This window comes from Carcharhinus amblyrhynchos, chromosome 14 (genome assembly GCF_965287045.1).
Source record: "Carcharhinus amblyrhynchos chromosome 14, sCarAmb.v2.hapA, whole genome shotgun sequence".
Classification (NCBI taxonomy): domain Eukaryota; kingdom Metazoa; phylum Chordata; class Chondrichthyes; order Carcharhiniformes; family Carcharhinidae; genus Carcharhinus; species Carcharhinus amblyrhynchos.
In genome coordinates this window covers 71,756,368-71,782,818 of record NC_137337.1, presented here as the reverse complement: position 1 = coordinate 71,782,818, position 26,451 = coordinate 71,756,368, and the positions used below count along the sequence as shown (strand labels likewise).

The 26,451-nt window shown below is 45.7% G+C and overlaps 2 protein-coding genes across 10 annotated transcripts in view; both read left to right on the top strand.

Moving 5' to 3' along the window:
• actn1 (actinin, alpha 1) overlaps positions 1–4,102 on the top strand; it is a 186,761-nt gene extending 182,659 nt beyond the window's left edge. For all 6 annotated transcript variants that reach the window (XM_080203078.1, XM_080203076.1, XM_080203080.1 and 3 more), the window contains 2 exons: positions 228–386; positions 3,556–4,102. In XM_080203078.1, the coding sequence (XP_080059204.1) occupies positions 228–386; positions 3,556–3,714 (318 nt within the window). In that variant the 3' untranslated portion in view covers positions 3,715–4,102. The remainder of the gene's footprint in view (positions 1–227; positions 387–3,555) is intronic.
• Positions 4,103–8,955: 4,853 nt separating this feature from the next.
• The window catches only part of LOC145352771 (serine/arginine-rich splicing factor 5-like), a 35,707-nt gene continuing 18,211 nt past the window's right edge, over positions 8,956–26,451 (top strand). For 2 of the 4 annotated variants that reach the window (XM_080203073.1, XM_080203070.1), the window contains exons 1-3: positions 8,956–9,043; positions 21,726–21,871; positions 21,975–22,045. In XM_080203073.1, the coding sequence (XP_080059199.1) occupies positions 21,749–21,871; positions 21,975–22,045 (194 nt within the window). In that variant the 5' untranslated portion in view covers positions 8,956–9,043; positions 21,726–21,748. Of the gene's footprint in view, positions 9,069–21,725; positions 21,872–21,974; positions 22,046–26,451 lie in introns of those variants that run through there. The other 2 variants (XM_080203072.1, XM_080203074.1) reach the window with 2 other exon arrangements.

Here is a 26,451-nt window from a genome sequence, read left to right as displayed (position 1 = left end):
TAATATTTCCAACAAGAAATTTGGCGTGTAGAATGCTGATTTTGTGCTTGTATAACGGTGACTGTACCAGTTCACCACCTGTCCATTGATACTCCCCGGTTGAACACCATTTTGCTGCTGTAACTATGCTGAGGTCCACATGAGGGCAGTAATATGGGGAAGCGCGCACTTTTCTCCTTGACCCTGACAAGACATTGGTACAATTGCTGTGTGGTTGATGATTTCAGAGCGAAGCAGAGTTTGGACGCATCATGAACATTGTTGACCCCAACAACATGGGCGTCGTAACGTTCCAGGCCTTCCTGGACTTCATGTCTCGGGAAACCACGGACACTGACACCGCGGACCAGGTCATGGCATCGTTTAAAGTTCTAGCAGGCGACAAGGTGAGTTTCTCGAATTTAATACCAACACGGCGAAGATGCCAACTTCTATTCCGTTCATTTGACATAGATCACCTCTTCACCAAGTCAGAAATAAGCTGCTTTATGGAGTCAGCCTAGGTCATAAGTTTTGCACTTTGAATTTGGCTAGAGTGAGCATGAGGTGTTTCATTTCAGGTGTGATTCAAATGACCCATTGGGGAGCTTTTATCAAAGAAAGTTTAGTTAAGAATATAGTTAACATGTACAGAAAGAAAATTAGCAATAGCTTTTACCAATTACAAACAAAACAAAACCAACCATGATATTGTATAAATTTTAACAATTAAATGCACTGTTCCAATACAACAAATCTCCTTATCAACATACACTTGCCACAGGTTTAGCACAGAAAACAAGGATGCTCATGAGATTTTGCAGCTCAGCAGTTCCTGCTGTGATTTAGTCCTTTGGGTAGAGAATGGAGGCACTGGCTTCTCCATTCTGGAAAGCCCAGCATCTCGAGGTAGAGATAGAGCCACTGCTGGCCTCAGACTAGCAAAACACCACAGGAAAATGTTTGCTCCAGGAAGGCAAGAAAACCTGCTTACAGCTAGCCAGTAAAATGCCAAATACCAGAGAGAGATACAAACACTCTGCCTTCAGCCAGGAGTCCACACACCTTCTCACTAAAAAAAAAACAGCCAGCAGCCAAAACTGAAAGTAAAAGAACTCTTGTCACCTGACCTGTCAATCAATTCTCCCACAACAATTCAAAAGAGTCATAAACTCCCAAGAAGTGCATTAGGCCCAGATTTAAAAATAAACACAACCCCATTTAAGCAGCAATAAAAGGACATTTGCTCAGGTAGTCGATGCCACGATGAAAAAAAAAGCAAAGTTGCTTATAACTGCAGAGAACATGATTTAAAAAAAATGCATTTCTCGAAGGGAAAGTGGCATCACAAGGGGCAGAAACTGACACTTGTGTCTTTAGCCTATGGTCGATATAGTGAGACTGCATTTTTATTAACTGCGGGGTTGTTATAAAGGTTTCCATTGGGGCTTAGACCCTCACATTCCATATCCACCATTTCAATAGAGGGGGTGAAATTAGACCTGGGGAGAGGCACAAAGCAGGAACTTTTGGATCAGATGTCTGTTATATTCACTATTTGATATTCCATTCCCTTCCTTTCACTGACACTAAATGTGAAATGATTTGCATAATGGTTGACAAATATAATTTCCGTTGTCTTCACCATCATCATGTGCAATTTTACTCCCACACTTTTTCAACATTTTATTTTTTATGATGTGTTTCTTCATGAGAATTTTCCTGCTCTGTATTCTATTTATACCATTTCTACAGGCTGAAATGTTTACGCATTAGATTTTTGTAAAATAAAAAGAGTGAGTTTTAAAGTTTATTTATTAGTGTCACAAGTAGGCTTACATTAACGTTGCAATGAAGTTACTGCGAAAATCCCCTAGTCGCCACACTTTGGCGCCTGTTCGGGTACACGGAGGGAGAATTTAGCACGGCCAATGCACCTAACCAGCAGGTGTTTCAGACTGTGGGAGGAAACCGGAGCACCCGGAGGAAACCCACGCAGACACAGGGAGAATGTGCAAATTTCACACAGCGACCCAGCCGGGAATCATAGAATCCTACAGTGCAGAAGGAGGCCATTCAGCCCATCGAGTCTGTACTGACTAAATCCCACCCAGACCATATCCCCATAATCTAGCTTGTTCCCCTGACAGTAAGGGGCAATTTAGCATGGCCAATCCATCTAACTTACACATGTTTGGACTGTGGGAGGAAACCGGAGCACCCGGAAGAAACCCACACAGACATGGGGAGAACATGCAGACTCCACACAGACAGTGACCCAAGCTGGGAATCGAATCCAAGTCCCTGGCACTGTGAGGCAGCTGTGCTAACCACTGTGCAATTAATGGTGAAACTCTCTTTGAATTATAAAGTGAATGAGAATTTGTGTGAAATTTAACATCAGAGCAAGGTGATTGTTTTTAATAAATTTGTTTAAGAATGGTAATAGATGGAGATGAAGAAAAGGCTGGGATGGTGGGTATCTGGAATTCAGTTGCTTAAGATGATGGTTGCCGCTGGAACACTCAACTCATTTAATAGTTACCTGGATCAGAACTTGAGGTGCTGGAACCTGCCAGAGTTACAGACAAGGTGCAGGGGAATGGGGTTAAAGTGAGAGCCTAGTTTCTTTTTTCTCTCTTTGGCCGGCGCAGGCATGATGGGCTGAATGGCCTCTTTCCACACCATAACATTTCTGTTAGGGAACAGATCAGAAACTCCCAGGTATATTATGAAGTTATCCCAGACCCCAGCTTTTCTTGAGTTTGGCATTAGTGTGAAGGTAAGGTGTTTCACTCCAGGTATGATTCTATTGACCCACTAAGAAGCTTTTATTAAAACAAACTTTATTTAATAACACAGTTAAAATATACCAAAAGAATTAACGTTACTTTTGCCAATTGGAACTTCTTAAACATGACAATGTAGAATCCTTAACATCTAACTATCTCTACAGTTCCAATGTAAGCAATATCCTCATAAATCCCTCTTCAGACTGAGTTAGCACAAAAAGAAAATATATAGGCTCCCAAGGATGCTAGATTTCCAGTCTTTAAACCCCTCTGGACAGACAGAAAGACACCTGTCTTCTGACTCCCATACAGCAGCCTCCAGAGAAAGAAAGGTATTTTCTGGCATATCCCAGTTGCCAAATCCAGAGAGGGAAAGAAACACAGAGAAAGCTACCCCTCTCAAAAGATCCCAACCAGCAACTGACTTGATTTCTCCGTGCAAGTCTAGTCCCAGCCAGTCACATGATTTTTCCTGTCAATTATCATAATCAAGTCCTACTGTGAAAAACCCTAGGGGAAAACACTAAAATACCAGAACAGCATTAGCCCAGATTAAAACAAACATTTTAGCAATTATGACCAATTATGCTGCTGCAGTAACAACAGGGGCTGCCAGTTACAAAGCGGCACCGGTTAACAGAACTGACTGCTTTTTAAAAAAAGAACTCCTGCGCAAGAAACATGACACAAATACATTTCTTAAAGGCACAGTATCATCACAAGAGTAAATATTAACCGGAAGGAGCTGCTGGGTTTAAGAGCCTTATTTTCTTTCATCTTGCAGAACTACATCACGGCAGATGAGCTGCGTCGCGAATTACCTCCAGACCAGGCAGAATACTGCATCGCAAGGATGGCACCGTACACGGGACCAGACGCCATCCCGGGCTCCCTGGACTACATGTCCTTCTCCACAGCGCTGTACGGCGAAAGTGACCTCTAACTCTGCATCTTTCGTGTGCGAACCAGTGTCGGCACACTTCTATTTGGCTTTAAACTAAAGAAATTGCGGAATGTCTGCTTGAGCTGGCAAGTGCAGTTTACAGAAGAAATATTTTCTTCTTCCGGCAACTTCAAAACATATTTTATTATCGAAATAGGGTATTTTTCTCAAAACGTTCCAAAAAAAATGAAGAGAGAGAGAAGCGAAAATGCACCATTTACTTTTGTTGTGATACCTGTAGTTAAGCACAAGGTTGCAAATCCATGATTTTCTACTAATGTACACGTTTTATGTATATGAAATAAGACCACATTGTAACTCACCGTTGCACAGATCTAAGCAAGTTCACTCATTACACTGCATAATAAAGGATTTATTTTATAAGTAAGTTCAGCATTTTCAGACTTTTCTTTTTTTAAACGTATCGCCTTGTATAAAGTTTGAAGTTTATTTATTATTAGTCACAAGTAAGGCTTACATTAACGCTGCAATGAAGTTACTGTGAAATTCCGCCCCCCCCAGTCGCCACACTCCAGTGCCTGTTCAGTACAATGCACCTAACCAGCACCCGGAGGAAACCCACGCAGACATGGGGAGAATGTGCAGACTCCACACAGACAGTGACCCACGCCGGGAATCGAGCCCAGGTCCCTGCTGCGCTGTGAGGCAGCTGTGCTAACCACTGCATCACCGTGCCACCCACGTATGTTGATGGATGCCGTTGTTTTTAGTATTTTAAGTTTCCTCCTACCCCCCAACCCCCCTACAAAATGTCCACGATCACAATTTAGGCGTTCAGTGTGTGGTTTCAAATGTTTACGGTGAAAATATTCATGTGGGGAGAAGGCCTCAATAAGATTGCATCGCAGAACCGGTTAGCTCAGTTGGCTGGATGGCTGGCTCTTACTGCAGAGCGACGCCGGTGGCATGGGTTCAATTCCCGGACCGGCCGAGGTTAGTTATTCATGAAGGCCCCTCTCAGCTTTGGCCCTCGCCTGAGGTTGGTGACCCTCAGGTTAAATCACCCGCCAGTCAACCTGTGGTCCGCTGGATCTATGCTGACTATTGGAACCTGGTATTTCAGCTCCGGTTCTGCGTCCTCTGGAGTCTGGGATGCCCAACCTGTGGCCTGGGACTTGCACATGTCCCCACACATCCCCCCACCCCCGCACCCAGCCCCCACACCTCCCCTCGCCCCAGAATCCCAACCCTCAAAAGTGGGGCAACCCAGATTGATTCACTGGCTGATCCTGTGTGAATCTTAGAACCATAGAACACTACAGCACAGAAACAGGCCTTTTGGCCCGTCTTGGCTACGCCAATCTTGCAAGCCCAGAGGTTTTTACAGATCTCTGCTTGGTGCTGTTGGTCAAATTCAATGCACCAAGATCAGTGAATGTCAGCAGATTGAGATATGTAAATACGTTTAGGGGCAGAATAATGGAAACTTTTCTTTTGAAATGAAGCTGTTTCCCTTCTCCCGTGGTTCCATAGCGTTAGTCTGTTCCTCTACGTGCTCTGATATCCCGGTTTTGTGATCTAATTGTTGAAGGTTACAGGTGGGAGAGAAGGGATAGAACGAATTGGTTACTTTTGAACCAAAAGTAGGTGAACCAAAAGTGCTGCAGGTGCAGCAGGTGGTCAGGAAGGCGAATGGGATGCTGGCCTTCATAGCGCGGGGGATTGAATATAAAAGTAGGGAGGTCTTGCTGCGGCTGTATAGGGCATTGGTGAGGCCGCAGCTGGAGTACTGTGTGCAGTTTTGGTCGCCGTACTTATGCAAGGATATTTTGGCCTTGGAGGGAGTGCAGAGGAGGTTTACTAGGCTGATACCAGAGTTGAGGGGGTTGAGCTATGAGGAGAGGCTGAATAAACTAGGCTTGTACTCATTAGAGTTTAGAAGAATGAGGGGAGATCTCATTGAGACGTATAAGATGATGAATGGGATGGATAGGATAGAGGTGGAGAGCCTCTTCCCGCTCAGAAAGGATAGTAGGACTAGAGGGCACAGCCTCAAGATAAAGGGGGGGGCGGTTTAGAACGGAGTTGAGGAGGAACTTCTTCACTCAAAGGGTGGTGAATCTCTGGAATTCTCTGCCCGTTGAAGTGGTGGAGGCTGCCTTGCTAAATATTTTTAAGACGCGGGTTGATGGGTTTTTGATAAGAGAGGGGATTAAGGGTTATGGGGAGAGGGCGGGAATGTGGAACTGAGCCACGACAGATCAGCCATGATCTTATTGAATGGCGGGGCAGGTTTGAAGGGCCAGATGGCCTACTCCTGCTCCTATTTCTTATGTTCTTATGTTCTAAATACAGAATCACAAATACTTTCACAAGGTTTTGTGTCCACGTACATTGGGAGAGGCAGGTCCCATGACATCCTACAGGTGTTGCTAACCATTGTCACTTGCACCTCTTTCAATTTGGTCTATTGCATTACTGCTCCCGATGTGGTCTATATATCAGAGAGACCAAGCATAAACTGGGTGATCGCTTTGCTGAGCGCCTTCGGTCTGTGAGCAGTCAGGACCCTGACCTTCCGGTTGCTTTCCATTTTAACGCACGATCCCGCTCCCATGCCCACATGTCTGTCCTTGGCCTGCTGCAATGTTCCAGCGAAGCTCAACACAACCTGGAGGAACAGCATCTCATCTTCCAGCCAGGCACATGTACAGCCTTCAACATTGAATTCAGCAACTTCAGATGATAAGTGGAGCCTGAGGGTGAGGGAAAGAGGGGGGCAAAGGTGGTGGTGAAGAGGATTCTGTGTCCTTGGTGGTATCCTTGCAATGCCCACTGGCACTGCCAGGGGCACCCCATGAGGTTCGTGTTGGGGGAGAGAGGGGATGGAGGGAGAGGGGATCCTGTGCCTATGGGTGGGGGTGGTTCCCTGGGGGGAGAGGGGATCTCTCGTCTGTGTGGGGTGGGGGGGGGCTGCTGTGTTTGTATTTGTATTTTCTTTGTTTTCAGGTCAAGGCACCCTGATCTGTCAAGAGCTCGGGATTGATGGAGGGGTGGGTTCATTCAGAGTTCACGTGATGAGGTGGGATTTGCTTCTTCCATTTTCTTTACATGGTGTTTCCCAAGGGAGCTGGTGGTCTTCCCAAGGCAGGAAGTGGGCTTCCCAAGAGACCTGGCCTTTCCCACCCAAGACAGCACCTTAAAAAACAAATCATAAAATTCCGCCCATTATTTGTCAAATAATGAACACTTGAGGCAAGTTGGGAATTGAGTTGCTTGGAGCACAGTAGCTTCCTATATCCCACTGAGTAGCGAGGAGAGCCAAAAGCTGCAATCCCTGCTGGGAGTGTGTAATTATGGTAAGGTGAGTGGTTACAAGGGTGGTGTAAAGTTTATTTATTAGTCTCACAATAGGCTTACAAACACTGAAATAAGGGTTATGGGGAGAGGGCGGGAAAGTGGAACTGAGCAGCGACAGATCAGCCATGATCTTATTGAATGGCGGGGCAGGCTCGAAGGGCTAGATGGCCTACTCCTGCTCCTATTTCTTATGAAGTTACTGTGAAAATCCCCCAGTCGCCACACTCCAGCGCCTGTTTGGGTACACTGAGGGAGAATTTAGCATGGCCCAATGCACCTAACCAGCATGTCTTTCAGACTGTGGGAGGAAACCGGAGTGTCTGGAGGAAACCCACACAGACACGGGGGGAATGTGCAGACTCTGCACATTGACCCAAGCCAGGAATTGAACCCAGGTCCCTGGTGCTGTGAGGCAGCAGTGCTAACCACTGTGGCACCGTACTGCCTTGGGTGGTTTCCATTCTTTATTCAGACTAGGACTGAACAATGAAAAGAAAGACAAATAGATAATATCCAGAAGACAAATGATACCTGGATAAGTCATGGTAAATGTATGGGGTTATGTGGATGGGTCAGGGGAGAGTGACATTGTGTATGACACTCTGTCAGAGTGTCGGTACAGACTTGATGGGCCAAATGGCCTCCTTCTGCACTGTAGGGATACTAAAATTCTTGCATTGGTCCAGATGCAAGATTGTATAAGTGGAAGATGAAAAAGCTTTATAAATATAAAATCACCGAATTGTCACATTGCAAAAGGAAGTGGCCCTTCAGCCCATTGTGTCTTGTGCTAGCTCTCAGCCTTTTTTTAATTCATAGGATGTGGGCATCACTAGGGGGGGGGGCCAGCATTTATTGCCCATCCCTGAGGGCAGTTGAGAGTCAACCACATTGCTGTAGCTCTGGAGTCACATGTAGGCCAGATCGGGTGAGGACGGCAGATTTCCTTCCTAAAGGGACATTAGTGAACCAGGTGGGTTTTTCTGACAATAATTTCATGGTCATCAGTAGATTTTTAATTCCAGATTTATTTTTATTGAATTCAGATTTTACCATCTGCCGTGGTGGGATTTGAACCCGGATCCCATCAGCTGAGTTTCTGGATTAATAGTTTAGCTATAATATTACTAGGTCATCACCGGCCTCCTGTGAATGAATGGATAATTCACTTGGTGCCACTTCCCCATCTTTTTCCCCGTAATCTGCACATTCTCCCCCCTCAGTCTTTGGTCTAATTTGCCATTTGGAAGCCTCGGTTGGATCTGCCTCTCTTCGTGTCTCTCTTTTCAGCAACATTGTGTGAAGACCATCCTCCACAACAAGGAGCAATCATTGCAACAACCTGTGGAGTTATTCTGAAACCTATTGTTAAATCATTAGAAATGAATAAACATCCCCTTTGGAAAACTTCTACACAAAAATTCCACCTCACTGTGTAACAGGCCGAATCACAGCTGCATTGTTCACCCTTGAGAAAGGATTTGCACATTACTCCAATTACAGCTGCTCTGTGATTCTCACTGAAGGAGCGGCTGCTCTTCCCAGCCGGCAGGGGGCAGTACAGTCCGCCTCCCATACAGGCTAGTCCTCCCACCGGCGGGGGACAGTACAGTCCGCCTCCCATACAGGCTAGTCCTCCCACCGGCAGGGAGCAGTACAGTCTGCCTCCCACAGTACAGGCTAGTCCTCCCACCGGCAGGGAGCAGTACAGTCTGCATCCCACAGTACCGACTGGTCCTCCCAACCGGCAGGGAGCAGCGCAGCCTGGCTCCCACGGTACAGGCCGGTCCTCCCAGCCGGCAGGGGGCAGTGCAGCCTGATTCCCACAGTACAGGCTGATCCTCCCAGCCGGCAGGGGGCAGTGCAGCCTGACTCCCACAGTGTAGGTGAGCCCTCCCGCCGGCAGGGGGCAGTGACTGCGGGAGGGTGGCCGCTGAGGCCGATCTTGACCCTGTGCTGGACTTGCCCGAGCTTCGGGAGGTGGCGGCTGTTGGTCAGCGGGGAAAAGGTTTGGGAGAGAAAGAGGAAAAGGAGTGAGTGAGTGTGTGAGAGAGAGAGAGAGAGAGCTTGGTGCTGGAGATGTGGAATAAAAACCCAGCCTTTGCTGCCCTCAGCTGAAACCTGTTGCTGGGCACCTACTGAGCGGGGGAGGGGGAGACAAGGGGAGGGAGTGACACGGGGGGGGGGGGTGGGGAAGGGGGGAGGGAGTGGCACGGGGGGGGAGGGGGAGGGAGTGACGGGAGGAGGACAGGGTCGGGGGGGAGGACAGGGTGGGGGGGGCGACACGGGGAATGGAGACAGGGTGGGGGAGGAACAACATGGGGAGGGAGGGGGGAACGGGGGGCTGACACGGGGAGGGAGGGGGAACGGGGAGGGAGGGGGGAACGGGGGGCTGACACGGGGAGGGAGGGGGGAACGGGGGGCTGACACGGGGAGGGAGGGGGGAACGGGGGGCTGACACGGGGAGGGAGGGGGAACGGGGAGGGAGGGGGTGTGGGGGGGTGACACGGGGAGGGGGGGACAGGGGGCGGGGGGGGTGACACGGGGAGGGGGGGACGACACGGGGAGGGGGGGACAGGGGGCGGGGGGGTGACACGGGGAGGGGGGGACAGGGGGCGGGGGGGTGACACGGGGAGGGGGGGACAGGGGGCGGGGGGGTGACACGGGGAGGGGGGGACAGGGGGCGGGGGGGTGACACGGGGAGGGGGGGCAGGGGGCGAGGGGGCGACACGGGGAGGGAGGACAGGGGATGGGGGCGACACGGGGAGGGTGGGGGGGTGAGGAGGAAACGGGGAGGGGGAAAGTGGGGGGAGGGGGAAAGTGGGGGGAGGGGGAAAGTGGGGGGAGGGGGAAAGTGGGGGGTGGGGGAGAGGGAGGAGGGAATGGGGAGAGGGAGAATGGGGGGAAAAGGAGAGGGAGGTGTGGGATGGGGAGGAGGAGGGGGCACAGGGGTGGAGGGAGGCAGGGGAGAAGGCGGAGGGAGGCTGGGAGGGAGAGAGGCGGGACGGGGAAAGGGGAATGGGAAAGAGGGGGGAGTCGGGAGAGTGAGGAGGAGAGGGGGGAAACGGGGAGAGGGGTCATGGGGAGATGGAGGGGGACAGAGGGAGGGGATGGGAGCAGGGGAAGAGGAGAGGGAGGGGGGTCATGGGGAGATGGAGGGGACAGAGGGAGGGGATGGGAGCAGGGGAAGAGGAGAGGAGGAGGAGAGGGAGGGGGGTCATGGGGAGATGGAGGGGGACAGAGGGAGGGGATGGGAGGGTCATTGGGAGAGGGAGAGGAGCAGGGGAAGAGAGGAGGAGGAGGAGGGGGAGCAGGGGAAGAGAGAAGGGCATAGAGGGAGGGGGCAGGGGCAAAGGAATGGGGGAGGGGGGAGACGGGGGCAAAGGGATGAGGGAGAGGGGTGAATGGAGAGAGGGAGGGTGAACAGGGGGAGAAGGAAGGGCCCTGAAGGAGGAGGTGCCCGGGGGGGGGGGATTTGGGGGCTGAGGGAAAGGGAGAGAGAGGGACCCTCACAGTGTGGACCCCTCTCCTCCCTCCACAATCTGACCCTCAAACCTCAAAACATCCCTCCTGCCAATGTCTGCCAGCACTCAGGATTCTGGCCCAAACCCAGCCATCCCTTCCCTCCCTCAAGAAATAACATTTGCAACTTTGACAAGAGGTAGTTTCAGCAAAGGAAGTGTGATCAGGACATGTTTTCATGGCCTACTTTAACCATTCCCCCTTACATTTGATTGAGGTAGGGTGGGTTGGGGATAGCAGCATGGGGGTGGTAGGTTGTAGGGTGTTAAAGTGGGGTTAGTGGAGTGTTAGGGTGATAGTTACAGGAGGAGGGGATGGGGGTGTGGAGGTGGTAGTTCAGGAAAAACCCCATGCAGAGTAGTTATTTTCCTGTACATTTATGATAAATCCATAAAAATTCTCTGCAAGGTTTAAAGCTGGCCTATTTTAGTTTCCAAAGACACTCTTTGAAGGAGTAATGATTGAGACATGTCAATGGTGAATGTCTGAGTTTGAGAGGAAGTGTTAATGATGTGTGTTCAAAATACTACTTAGAAAGTACTTGGGTTAAGTTATGTTTCAGCAAAGGTATACGTCAAAATATGTTGTCACGTGCAACTAAATGAAAACAGTTTTTCCTTAAAACTTTGCAATGAATGGTTAGTTTGGAATTATCTGGTTAAGATGAAACTATGTGGAGATTCTGGGGTTGGACAGGGGTAAACACAATAAGAAGCCTCACAACACCTGGTTAAAATCCAACGGATTTATTTGGTAGCACAAGCCAGTAGTTTTCGGAGCGCTGCCGCTTTGTCGGGTAAGTGGGAGTCCTGTTCACAAACAGGACATGTAAAGACGCACACTCAATTTACTAAATAATTATTATTTATTATCAATTATTTTAAAAATTATTATTAAAAATTATTTATAATTATAATTTAAAATTATTTATAAAAATATTAATATTAAAAATATGTTATAAAATATTTACGTAAAATAATTATTATTATAATAATTATTTTGTAAATTGAGTGTGTTTCTTTATATGCCCTGTTTGTGAACAGAGCTCCCACTTACCTGATGAAGGGGCAGTGCTCCAAAAGCCTAGTGGCTTATGCTACCAAATAAACCTGTTGGACTTTAACCTGGTGTTGTGAGACTTCTTACTAAGATAAAATGACCAGTTTCCGAACAAGTTCTTGTAGCTTTGTAGATCACTTTGTTGACCTGATGTAGGTATTCAAGTACAGTACTGAAAACTAGGGAGTTCCAGTATTACTAACAGTTCCAAAATAGTTGCAGAATGTTAAGATATGCAACACTCATCTCTCCGCATTTTCACATCACGGCTGGAATTTTGTTTTTAAACTGGTAAAGATAGTCGCTGCTCAGTTTTAGTCTCTGCTCATTTACATGAGCTACTCTATTTCCGTCTCTACCAGCACCTTTCACATCCTTATTTTTTGTTCAATATTTTACTGTATTTTGGAGCATTCGTGCACAGTAAGTGGCCTTTTATGTTACAAACAAAAACAAAGAAATGAAATGTGGCAACAATTTTAACTTATCACTAAAGACTTGAGGTTAGTGAATCTGTGGAATTCTTTATTGCAGAGGGCTGTAGAGACTGGGGTGTTAAATATGTAAAACACAGAAACATAAAAGGTAGGAGCAGAAGGAGGCCATTCAGCCCTTCGAGCCTGCTCCACCGTTCATCACAATCATGGCTGATCGTCCAACTCAATAGTCTAATCCTGCTTTTTCCCCATAACCTTTGATCCCATTCGCCCCATGTGCTACATCCAGCTGCCTCTTGAATACATTGTGTTTTGGCATCAGCTACTTCCTGTGGTAATGAATTCCACAGGCTCACCACTCTTTGGGTGAAGAAATGTCTCCTCATCTCCATCCTGAATGGTCTACCCCGGATCCTCAGACTGTGACTCTTGGTTCTGGACTCCCCCACCATCAGGAACATCCTCCCTGCATCTACCCTGCCTAGTCCTGTCAGAATTTTATAAGTCTCTGTGAGATCTCCCCTCATTCATCTGAACTCCAGCGAAAACAATCCTAACCTAGCCAATCTCCTCATACATCAGTCCTGCCATCCCTAGAAGGGATGAGGCAGGCTGAGATAGGCAGACTTTTAATCAGTAAGGGAGTCAAGGGTTCTTAGAATCTTATAGTGCAGAACGAGGCCATTTGCCTCATTGAGTCTGCATCGACAGCAATCCCACTCAGACCCTATCCCCGTATTTAACCAGGTAATCCCCCGACACTAAGGGACATGACCAACCAACCAAACCCACACATCTTTGGACTGTGGGAGGAGACCAGAGCACCCGGAGGAAACCCATGCGCTCACAGAGAGAACGTGCAGACTTTACACAGACTCTATGGGGATAAGGTGGGAAAGTGGAGTTGAGGATTATATATCAGATCACGGCAAGGAATAATCCAGACTGGAGATAACAGAATCACGGTGAGGGTTTTAAGCAGCAGATGAGCTGAAGCAGGGGTGAAGTCGGGAAAGTTGAGGAGGGAATTGGCAGTTTTAGTGATGGTACAGTTTGTGTTTCCATGGTAGAGGTGAGGAATAGTGTGGAAGTAAATAGTGTGCTGATACAGGGGAGTAAAAATTGCTGCAAGTGCAATTTCACACACCAAATGGATGCAGTACTTTGAAGCTCAAAGAAGACCCAAAATCCATGTCCCTTGTAATTTTGTTTTTATTCATTTGTGGGATATGTGTATCGCTGGCTGGTTAGCATTTATTACCCAACCGTAGTTGCCCTTGTCCAGAGGGAATTGAGAGTCAACCAGACCAGGTAAGGATGGCAAATTTCTTTCCCTAAAGGACATTAGCGAGCCAGATGGGTTCTTCCAACAATCAACAATAGTTTCATAGTCATCAGGAGATTCTTAATTCCACATATTTTTTGTGAAACTCAAATTCCATCAACTGCCATGTCGGGATTCAAACCCAGGTCCCCAGAACATTCACTGAGTTTCCGCATTAATGTTGCAGCGATAATACCACTCAGCCATTGCCTCCCTTAAAAAGAAGGAAAGAAAATATCCAGCCAAGTTGTATGTCATGAGCAGACAGAGGTAACAGAGCATATGAGTGCCAAAAGCTTCAAATGCAAACAAAGCAAACTGCTAACTTGAGCACAGTAACTAATGTAGATTGGCGAATGGCATTCAGATGGTAGCATGGCTTTGTACAGGGAAAGGTCATGTGTCACCAACTTGATTGAGTTTTTTGAAAAGGTGACAAAAGATAATTGATGAGGGAAGAGCTGTAGGTGTAGTTTATATGGACTTTAGCAAGGCTTTTGACAAAGTCCCACATGGCAGACTGGTACAAAAACTAAAATCACATGGGTTTTGGGCGGGTTAGCTGGATGAATACAGAACTGGCTTGGTTATAGACCAAGGGTGGAAGGGTGTTTTTCAGAATGGAAATCTGTAACTGTTGGTGGTCTGCAGGGATCAGTATTGGGACTTCTGTTGTTTGTAGTATATATAAATGATCTAGAGGAAAATGTGGGTGATCGTATTAGTAAATTTACAGTTGACACAAACATTGGTGAGTTGCTGATAGTGCCAGAGATTGTCAGAGGAAATAACAAGTAGGTTGGAGACTTGGGCACAGAAATGGCAGATGAAGTTTAATCTGGACAAATGTGAGTTGATGCATTTTGGAGGATCAAATTTAGGTGTGAATTATACTGTGAGTGGCAGAACCCTTTGGAACATTAACTTACAGAGGGATCTGGGCATGCAATTCCACAGTTCCTTAAAAGTGGCAACACAGATGACCAAAGTGATTAAGAAGGCATGTGCTTTGCTTGTCTTCATCAACCAGGGCACTGAGTACAAGAGTTGGGAAATCATGTTACAGCGATATAAAATCTTGGTTAGGCCACATTTTGAGTATTGCGCGCAGTTCTGGTCACCACAGTACCAGAATGACATGGAAGCTTTGGAGAGAGTGCGAAGAAGGCTCACCAGGATGTTGCCTGGTCTCGAGGATGTTGGCTATGAGGAGAGGTTGAATAAACCAGGATTGTTTTCAGTGGAAAGACAGGGGCTGACGGGAAACTCGATAGAAATCTACAAAATTATGAGAGGGTGGATAATCAGAGGTTTTTTCCCAGGGTAGAAGTGTCAATTACAAGGGGGTCACAGGTTCAAGATGAAAAGGGGAAAGTTTAAGGGACATGTGGGGGAGAGGTTTTTCATGCAGAGAGTGGTGGGTGCCTGGAACATGATGCCAGAGCAGGTGGTGGAAGCAGGCACACTAGCAACATTTGAGGGGCATCTGGATGAGTTCACGAGTAGGGAGAGAATAGAGAAATACGGCCCGAGTGAGAGCAGAAGGTTTTTTTAGTTAGGGCATCATGATAGGCACAGGCTTGGAGGGCAGAAGAGCCTGTTCCTGTGCTGTACTTTTCTTTGTTCTATATGATATAATCAATGGCTAGCGTTTAAAGAATTAATACATAACTTGCAACAAACTTACACCCCTCTTTCCCTGGTACTGATGCCAGTAGCTAATGAAATTAAACTCCTTCCTCCCACCCCACTCCTTCAGCCATGTATTTAGCTTTCTATTCTGTTTGTTCGTGTGCCAGTCTCTGCATGGCTTAGGTAACCCGTCCACAGATTTATCACGTTTGAAGTTCAGCTTTTTCATTTGGACCCAGACCTCACCAGAACATATTCCCTGGTCCTGCCTATGTTGTTGATTCTTGCATGGAGCATAACAACTGGATCTTCCATTTCTTCCTCCAGGTTCTTCTCCAGCTGTGTGGAGCTGTCTTTAACAGGTTAATAAGGCAACATGGTGGCCCAGTGGTTTGCACTGCTGTCTCACAGAACCAGGAACCCGGATTCGATTCCCGGCTTGTGTCACTGTCTGTGTGGCTTCTGCATGTTCTCCCTGTGTCTGCATGGGTTTCCTCCAGCTGCTGCAGTTTCCTCCCATAGTCCAAAAGGCGTGCTGGTTAGGTGCAGTTGGCCATGCAAAATTCTCCTTCACTGTACCCGAACAGGTGCCGGAGTGTGGCGACTAGGGGATTTTTACAGTACTTCATTGCAATGTTAATGTAAGCCTACTTGTGGCACTAATAAATAAACTTGTAAAAACTTTATATTGGTAATTGCTGAAAGCTGCAGTGGGCGGCACAGTGGTTAGCACTGCTGCCTCACAGCTCCAAGTACCTGGGTTCAGTTCCGGCCTTGGGTGACTCTGTGGAGTTTGCACATTCTCCCTGTGTCTGCGTGAGTTTCCTCCCACACTCCAAAGATGTGCACGTTTGCTGAATTGGCCATGCTAAATTGCCCCTGAGCGTCCAAATATGTGTAGGTTAGGTGGATTAGCCATGCTAAATATGTGGGGTTACAGGGATAGGGAGAAGGCCTGGATCTCTATCAGAGAGTTGGTGCTGACTCAATGGGCCAAATGGCCTCTCCTGCACCGAAGGGATTCTTTGATGCTCTATGATGAGTGGACTGGGTTGTGAGTAGGAAAAGCAACTGTATTAAAATGTACATTGCAACAGTTAGTATAATGAACACCGTAGGCAGCACTTTCTAGTACACGTCAGGGGACATTACTGATTTTCACAATATCTCATCAAATCTTCTCAACTCATTATATTGGATGGAGGAAAATTGAATTGAGTTGTATGGCTGGATTATCTCTGGAAATCATAATTAAAATTGATCAAATTGCATTGTTTGCGATTTCAGTTTGACTAAAGTCATTATTCATCTTTGAAGAACTCTGTCAGCATGAGCCTGGAAAGGACTTTACACCAAACTTTACCAGTCCATCCATATTGATATTTGTAATGGCATCAAGCAACTGCATATTAAGATTAATTCCTGTGTTAAATGATTTTGACAAATTATTAAATTTAAAACTTTGCAAAAATATGCTCATGTTGGTGTGGCAGTGATGATTGTTGAGGTATTGATTATGGGCCCAGACAGCATCCCAGCTGTGGGATTGAAGACTGGTGGTTCCAGAACTAGCCATGCTGTCTCTGTACAACAAACATACCCAACAATACGGAAAAGTTATCCTGTCCAGAAAAAGCAGGATAACCCCAATCTGGCCAATTAACCTTCCGTCCACTCTCAATTAGCAAGAGGATGGAAGGTGTCATTCACAGTGCTAAAATGCAAAACACACACTGCAACAGCCTTCTCTCAGTGCTCAGTGTGCTTTCTACCAGGGCTATTCAGCTCCAGGCCTCGTTATAGCCTTGGTCCAAATATGGATAAAAGAGCTAAATTTCAGAGGTGAGGTAAGAGTGACTATCATTGACATCAAGGTAGACTTTGGCTGAACGTAATGCCAAGGAGCTCTAACAAACCTGGAGCGTATGGGAATCAAAGGGAAATCTCTCCCCTACTGGAGTCATACCTGGTGCAAAGGAAGATGGTTGTTGGAGGTCAATCACCTTGGCCTCAAGACATCACTGCAAGAGTTGCTCAGGATAGTGTCCTAAGCCTAGCCATTTTCAGCTGAATCATCGTTGACCTTGCACTATAAGGTTAAGTGTGAATGTTCACTGATAATGCCACAGTGTTCAGTACCATTTGTAATCCCTTTGATAGTGAAACAGTCCATGCCCGGGTACAGCAATGGCCAGGTTAACACATGCCAGCTTGGGAAGTATCCATCTCCATCAAGAGTGAATTTAATTATCTCTCTTTGACATTTAATGGCTCCACAAACAGTTACCATTGACCAGAAACATGACTGGATTAACCATGTTAACACTGTGGTAACAAGAGCAGGTTGAAGGCTGGAAATTCTGAGGCCAGTAACTTATCATCTAACTCCCTAAAGCCTAGCCACCATGTACAAGACACCAGTCAGGAGTGTGATGGAATACTCTCCACTTGCCTGGATGGGTGCAGCTTCAACGATACTCGAGAAGCTTGGCACCATCCAGGTTAAAGCAGTCCACTTGATTAGCACTCTTCCCTTCCTCCCCCTCCTTAAACATTCACTCCCTCTACCAGTGGCAGCAGGGTGCACTATCTACACTGCAGCAATTCACCAAGGCTCCTTCTACAAAACCTTTCAAATCTGTGATCTTCATCCCTTTGAGGGGACAGTAAGAAGTCTCACAACACCACATTAAAGTCCAACAGGTTTAGTTGGAGTCACGAGCTTTAGGAGCGCTGCCCCTTCATTAGGTAACATGGAGGCAGTGAAACTAGGAAAATGGAAGGTGATGGATCAAATATTTTTGTGGTAGAGATAGAAGACAGAAAATAGGACTGACAGAACCAGGCTCCACTGGATTAACTGTGATACGGATTGTTATCTAATACGGAAATCCAATTCTTTGCTCAGTTGTGCAGTGCAGTGCCTGACACTAAAGCCTTTAAATAACACTCTGATCCATCAAAGATCAACTTTTCCAGTTGGTTTTCTTTACAGTCTTGAATCTGGACATCTCTCCTGGTTACTAGTTAAAATTAAAACTAATTTGAACGTGTTCCAGATAATGTTCGTTGTAATTTTTTAAAAATTCATAATTGAATATGGGCGCAGACTCTGTCAAAGCATGAGCCCGAGACTGTGTCAAAGCGCAGGTAGCAACCTTGTTAAAAATATATGCTTGACATATGAGAAGCATTGGAGTCTGTACTTGATGGGGTTTAGAAGAATGAGGGGTGGGGATCTCATTGAAACTTACAGAATATTGAAAGGCCTGGATAGAGTGGACGCAGAGAAGATGTTTCCATTAGTAGGTGAGACTAGAATCCGTGGGCACAGTCTCAGAGAAAAGGGACAACCCTTTAGAACCGAGATGAGGAGTTTCTTCAGCTAGAGGGTGGTGAATCTGTGGAATTCATTGCCGTAGAAGGCTGTGGAGGCCAGGTCATTGAGTGTATTTGAGACAAACTGATAGCTTCTTGACTGGAACGGGGATCAAAGGTTACAGGGAAAAGGCAAGAGAATGGGGTTGAGAAACTTATCAGCTGTAATTGAATGACAGAGCAGACACTATGGGCCGAATGGCCTAATTGTGTTCCTATATCTTACAGTCTGTATTCAAAGGCAACTACTCAAAATGGTTAATAATTTCTGTAAACATTTTCCATCTCTGCTACAATATTGCTGACCCGCATAACTCCTAACTAACATGAATACTATTTGCAATAAAATGCAGGGGAGATGGCAGCATGATGGTCATGTCACTGGTTTGGTAACCAGAGTGCCAAGTTAATGCTCTGGGGCCACAGGTTAAAATCTACCCATGGCAACTGCTGGAATTTAAATTGAATAAAAATAAACTGAAATATAGAGGCAGCCTCAGTAATGAAACTATATTTGATTGTCATAAAAACCATCTGCTTCGCCAATACCATTTAGGGACAGAAATTGGCCATCCTTGCCTGGTCTGGCCTATATGTAATTCCACAGCAATGTGGCTGACTCTTACCTTCCCTCTGAAATGACCTAGCCAGCTACTCAGTTCAAGGGCAATTGGGGATGGTCGAGAAAGAATCCCTTTTTTAAAATGCCATTTATTCTGACTGAGCTGACAATGTAATTAGATCAAAATTGAGATTTGTCGACTTCTGCTTTTAGATAAACCTTCTTGGCCAAAAAAGAAAGAAACTAGATACAGCACATAATTTTATATCTAATGTAGCAGCTAACTCCAGTCAGCTTGTCTGAGAGCAGCAGAGTTGATACTCTGATGATGCAGGATGCACCTGCTCCAGGACTTGTGAATTCTTTGCATTGTCTTGTATGCTGCATTTTAAAATTATTTTACTACTGTTATTGAATCATAAAATCCCTACAGGACACAAGAAGGCCATTCAGCTCAGCAGGTCTGCATTGACTCTTCAAAAGTTCATCTTGCTCAGGCTTCGCCCCGGCCATCCCTGTATTCCCACATATTTACCTCGCTAATCTCCATAACCTAATCTTCTTGTGACTCTTAAGGGGCAATTTTTATCATCGTCATTGACTTCAGGAAGCTTAGAGGAGAATATGCCCCTGTCTACATCAAAGGGACGAAGTAGAAAGGGTCGAGAGCTTCAATTTTTTAGGTGTCCAGATCATCAACAACCTGTCCTGGCTCCACCATGCCAACACTATAGTTAAGAAAGCCTCTACTTTCTCAGAAGACTAATCCGCCTAACCTGCATATCTTTGGACTGAGGGAGGAAATCCACGCAGGCATAGGCATTACATGCAACCTCCACACAGTTAGTCACCTGAGGACAGAATTGAATCTGGATCATTGGCACAACGAGGCAGCAGTGTTAACCACTGTGCCACCGTGCCGGCCTTGTTACGTTTAGCCCTACTGTCTAGTAGGTCTGTATAGTATTCTTGATTTACAATCCCTTTGCAACAGCCAAGCATTGCGAGCAGCACGGTGGCCCAGTGGTTAGCACTGCTACCTCACAGCACCAGGGTCACCCAGTTCAATTCCCAGCTTGGGTCACAATTTGTGTGGATTTCCTCTGGGTGCTCCGGTTTCCTCCCACAGTCCAGAAGATGTGCTGGTTAGGTGCTTTAGCCATGCTAAATTCTCCCTCAGTGTACCCCCCGAACAGGTGTCGGAATGTGGCGATCAGGGGATTTTCACAGTAACTTCATTGCAGCGTTAATGTGAGCCTTCTTATGACACTAATAAATAAACTTTAAAATGGCCTTTAAAGGTGGAGCTCTGCATTATTTAAACCTGTGTGTCTGTAGTAACTAAACCCCACCACTGGAGGTTCCATTTGAGCTAGGGAGATGTTACACTATGGAAACAGCCCTAACTTCCCATTTTTTTTCTTAAATTGTAAGCCACACATTTTCTTAACTTGCTGAGGTTTCTATCCCCAGTATCTATAATAGGACATGCTGAACTTCAGTCCTTTCCTTGCTTAGTCAATGAAGCAATGGTATGATGATTTAAATGGATGTCACTTGGTTTCATCATTTAATGTCCTATCTTTTGACTCATCTTATTTTTTTCTCTCAAATGGCCAAGATTTTGTTTGGACTTTACTAATCTATTGTTTGCAATGGTGTGCTAACTTTTAATCACAGAAAAAAGATTCTTGAATAAAGTTTTAAGTTTTTTTGTGTCACAAGTAAGCTTACATTAACACTGCAATGAAGTTACTGTGAAAATCCCCTAGTCGCCACACTCCGGCATCTGTTCAGGTACTCCAAGGGAGAATTTAGCACGGTCAATGCACCTAACCAGCACGTCTTTTGGACTGTGGGAGGAAACCGGAGCACCCAGAGGAAACACACGCAGATACAGGGAGAGTGTTCAGACTCGAGGGTGGCACAGTGGTTAGCACTGCTGTCGCACAGCACCAGGGACCCAGGTTCAATTGCAGCCTCAGGTCACTGTCTGTGTGGAGTTTACACGTTCTCTCCTGTGTCTGTGTGGGTTTTCTCTGGATGCTCCAGTTTCCTCCCACAATCCAAAGATGTGCAGGTGAGGTTGATTGGCCATGCTAATTTGACCCTAGTGTCAGGGGGATTAGCAGGGTAAATATGTGAGGCTACAGGAATAGGGCCTGGGTGGGATTGTGGTCGGTGCAGACTTGTTGAACCGAATGGCCTCCATCTGCACTGTAGGCATTCTATGGTTCATTGACTGCACAGACAGTAACCCAAGCTGGGAATTGAACCAGGGTTCCTGGCGCTGTGAGGCAACCGTGCTAACCACTGTGCCACTGGGCTTGAATATGAAAAGGATCCCTCTAAGTTTCTCTAATCAATTTGAGGTTTGAGTGTTCTATGCTTGTTCACCCATCAGGATAACCAATAAATTGGCAAACTTACCTAATCAGATAGGATCCAAATATATTAGCATTTTGTTTAAATGGCAGGTAATCTTCAAAATGTGGTGAAAAATCTCAGGCCTGACAGCATCAGTGGAGACAGAATAGAGCCAATGTTTCAAGTCTGGATGACCCTTTGTCAGAGCTATTGTCAGATTTGAAATGTTAGCTCTATTCTCTCTCCACAGATACTGTCAGACTTGCTGAGATTTGCCAGTATTCTGTTTGTTTCAGATTCCAGCATCCACCACATTTTGTTTTTAAATTTCAAAGTATGTTTCTTTTACTTTCTGAACCAAGTGCTGTGCTCTACTTTGAATTTAATTTTAAACGTTTTAATAAATCAGGTTCAGCTCCCACCTGAGTTAAAATGAGGTGCCGTGTGTTCATCGGTCGCTTGAGTCCTCATGCCCGCGAGAAGGATGTTGAGAGGTTTTTCAAGGGTTACGGACGCATACGAGAAATCAACTTAAAAAATGGTTTTGGTTTTGTGGTAAGTGACTTTGGAGCTCACGGAACTCACTGTCCTTCACTCTACCTTTCATTCTCTGTGCAGCTGCTGGAAAGGTAATTTGCAACTAGTTATTGTGTTCCAGGAATTTGAAGATCACCGAGACGCGGATGATGCAGTCTATGAATTGAACGGGAAAGAACTGTGCAACGAAAGGTAATCTTTCACCCCGTTCAGCATTACAGTTAGTATGGGGCGTGCCTCACCACACAGAGAATGCTAACTATTTACATTCTCTCTCCATAATATCTACGTTACTAAGGGTGTGCAGTGGTATTGATGAGCATAACGTGCATCTCATCCTCTACCTCAGGGGCTAGTAAATGGTGGCACAGTGGTTAGCACTGCTGCCTCACAGCGCCAGGGACCTGGGTTCGATTGCCGGCTTGGGAAACTGTCAATGTGGAGTCTGCACATTCTCCTCGTATCTGCGTGGGTTTCCTCCAAGTGCTCCAATTTTCACCCACATTCTGAAAGACGTGCGGGTTAGGTGCATTGACCCAAACAGGAGCCAGAGTGTGGCGACCAGGGAAATTTCACAGTAATCATTGCAGTGTTAATGTCAGCCATAATTGTGACTAATAAATAAATAACCTAAATAAACAAAAGGTGACTGACTGCCTGTGTGGAGTTTGCATGCTCCCCCTGTGTCTGTGAGGGTTTCCTCCAGGTGCCCTGGTTTCCTTTCACAGTCCAAAGTTCTGCAGGTTAGGTGGATTGGCTATGCTAAATTACTTCTTAGTGTTTTAGGATGTATAAATTAGATGGGATTAGCCATAGGAAATGTGTGGGGTTATGGGATAGGGCGGCGGAGAGGGGAGAGATATTCTGTCAGAGAGTTGGTGCAGACTCAGTAGGCTGAATGATCTCCTCTGCCTTGTATGGATTCTATTAAAAACTCCATATATAATGGACAACGGCTTGCCAGGTCTGTGTGGTACATATTTAATGATTGTGCTGGTCCAATGAGAAAAATAAATACTTGTGATTATTTTACCCCTGGAAGGTTCTTTGAAACTCACCTTCTCACTGTACCTTTCTCAGCGCACTTGAAGGGGGAAGAACAGTTTTGAAAAAGATATTCCCCTTCGTTTTAAAAATGTTGTGAATAGCATTCACCTTCCCTGTCCCAAGGTGAACAGAAATGAGACAGAACTTTACAAAATGGATATGATTTCTGGAATTCGGGACCGATCTCCTGTCTCCTTTTGTTCAGGCAGACGTTCCTCCCTGTTCCTTCCAACTCCGGAGTGTGGCTTGTGTGGTTGTATCAGTGGAGTGATCTTGGCAGTTCTTTTCCTTCCTTTCTGCACATTCCTACTGAATAACCAATCTTTACAGATATAAGCCTGTTATTGAGATCCAGCCTCAAGTAACAAATCTGTCTGTGCTCAGTAGGTAGATTTTTGAGATAATTGGATGTGACTTTCTTAATCTATTGAATTAGGAATAGGGCAGTTTGTCGCATTTGTGTTATGTATTAACTAGTGTTCCCTTGTCTTTCTTGATGGTGTGGGGGGGGGGGGGGGGGGTAGGTTGGTGGGGGGGGTAGGTGGGGGGGGCGGAATGGGGTGGTGGGTGGTGTTACTAAATACAATAGAAAATATAATTTTGATTAGACTTTGAGCCCATTGTGCCCTATCTGAAGCTTTTCTTCTATCTGAGGCTATGATTGTAATCACTACAATTTACCCACTTTGCTGTGTTAATTCCAGTAATTGAATGCTGAGGACACATCTGATCCTAAATACCTGAAGGCCAATGTTGTCTCGGCTCGCGTACTCTCAGGTACTCGTGGTACCGTTCACTGGCAGGTGTTGGCGTCTTTGGGATGGGGGTGGGAAGGAGAGTCTGTACCTTAAAACAGGTTTATTTCCAAGACAGTACAGTAAAGTCACAGACTCCTCCAGTTCCTCCCAGACACCGAGTGTGAACTGGTTTATGTGCTCTTACAATGATCCCTTAATCCTTCCTCAATTGGGCACGGCTGTGCTTAATTATAAATTTAAAGCATGCAGTGCAAATCCAACATTGACAAAAATGAGGCAGGATAAATAGAATTCCGTATTTCATGGTGCTTTCTATCACCTGGAATATTGCTGCTGTTGAATAACCCAGCATTACAATGCCATCCACCAGGACTATTAATTTTACCAGACTGTTGGCAGATTATTTCAAATCAGCTCCCGAAAAATAAATTGTCACTGCAACTGAACTAATTCTGAGTTCATTTGTTGAAAATGATATAAATATGTAAAATATTCTAAACCGTTAAAAAAAAGTGAAACATTTAATATGGTAATTGTGGAATAGTCCGCTTTTGCTTATTTCTGATGTGGAGATGCCGGCATTGAACTGGGGTGGGCACAGTAAGAAGCCTCAAAACACAATGTTAAAGTCCAACAGGTTTATTTGGAATCACGAGCTTTCAGAGCGCTGCCCCTTCATCGTGTGAGACATATGTGTAGGGTTGTGAGGATGGGACCTGGGGAGGAATTGTTGTCGTTACAGATTCGATGGGCCAAATGGCTGCCTCCTGCACTGTAGGGATTATATAACTCTATGATTATAATCGCTATGTTTGTTTCCTTATATGAGAGAATCTAGAACTCAGGAGAACAGTTTAAAAATAGTAAGAAGTCGCACAATGCCAGGTTAAAGTCTAATAGGTTTATTTGGAATCATGGGCTTTCGGACCGCTGCTCCTTCCCCAGATGAGTAAGAGAACAGCACAAGTACAATTTGACATCTTAAAATTGTGATGAGCTCTCCATCACCCGATGAGGGAGCAGCACTCCAAAAGCTTGTGATTCCAAATAAACCTGCTGGACTTTAACCTGGTGATTGTGAGACTTCCTACTTGTTTATTTCTTGCATTGAACTTTCATCAGAACATTATTTAGAAATTACAGTCTCTCAATGACAATTTGAAGAAACTGCTGATGATTTTGATTCCATTCAGCACTAAAAGTACACTTCTGAAAAACAACCACAGAAAAGATCATAAAATCCTGACCTGTGCAGAAGGAGGCCATTCGGCCCATCAAGTCTGTACTGGCAACAATCCCACCGAGGCCCTACCCCGCTTCGTTATCCTGCTAATCCATCTAACCTATCACATCCTGGGATACTAAGGATTAATTTAGCATGTCCAATCAACCTAACCCACACGTCTTTGGAAATCAGAGCACCCGGAGGAAACCCATGTAGACACGGGGAGAAACTCCACACAGATAGTGACCCAAGTCAGTAATCAAACCCGGGTCTCTGGTGCTGTGAAACAGCAGCGCTAACCACTGTGCCACTGTGCTGCCCAGATGTGGCCCGTTATTGAAAGAAATTTAGTAAGAACTGGATTGGATAAATCCTTGTAAAAGAACCCTTTGCTGAACAGTGGGCAATGTGGGCTAACTGGATAGCTTTTTCAAAGAGCCAGTGTCAGCTCTATGGGCCGAATGACCTCCTGTGTGTATCAGTGTGTGATTCCACATATGTGTTCACGATGTGCTGACTTCTGGTTGGGAAATAACTGTTTGAAATTCTAATGATTGTAGTTGATTACACTTTGGGCACTTACTGATCCAACATTACCTATGAAATGCAGAATTCTGTGTTAAACTTAAAGTCTGATTTTCACATGAAAATGACACATTGATCTTTGAGACTAAAGGCAGTATGTTTATGAGTCACGCGTGGCCTAGCAAACCACTCAGTTCAAGGGCAACTAGTGATGGGCAATAAATACGGGCCCAGCCAGCAACACCTATATCCCACAAATAAATAAAAAAATTCAGAAGGTCCCAAGTTTGATCCCTTTGGTATTTTAACTGATCTCACATATGGTGACTCCAGAGATGTTAAAGTTATCTTTAGTCTCACTTGTGGGGAGGGGGGGAACAAAATCAACTAGGGTTTCCACTCCTGATTGTTATCTATTCATCCCCATTTGGAAAGTGCATTCATGGGGGGCACCCTGTGAAATCACCTTCAACATATCTGGTCCAAAGTCCCTGAAGGCCAATATTAAGACCATGAGACATAGGAGCAGAATTAGGCCACTCGGCCCATTGAGTCTGCACCGCTATTCAATCATGGCTGATATTTTTCTCATCCCCATTCTCCTGCCTTTTTCCCTGATCCCCTTATTAATCAAGAACCTATCTAAAGACACTCAATGACCTGGCCTCCACAGCCTTCTGCAGCAAAGAGTTCCACAGGTTCACCATTCTCTGGCTGAAGAAATCCTCCTCATCTCTGTTTTAAAAGATCGTCCCTTCAGCCTGAGGTTGTGCCCTTGGTTCTAGTATTTCCTACTAGTGGAAACATCCTCTCCACACCCACTCTATCCAGGCCTTACAGTATCCTGTAAGTTTCAATAAGATCCTCCCTTGTCCTTCTAAACTCCAACGATGTTGTCTCGGCTCATGTACTGTCAGACACTCATGGTACCATTCAGTGGCAGGAGTTGGTGTCTTCAGGATGGGCTGGGGTGTAGAGGTGAAAATGGTGGGTGGAGGGGGTAGCGGGCAGCTTTGCCTTGCTTTCATGAAATATGGTTGTGT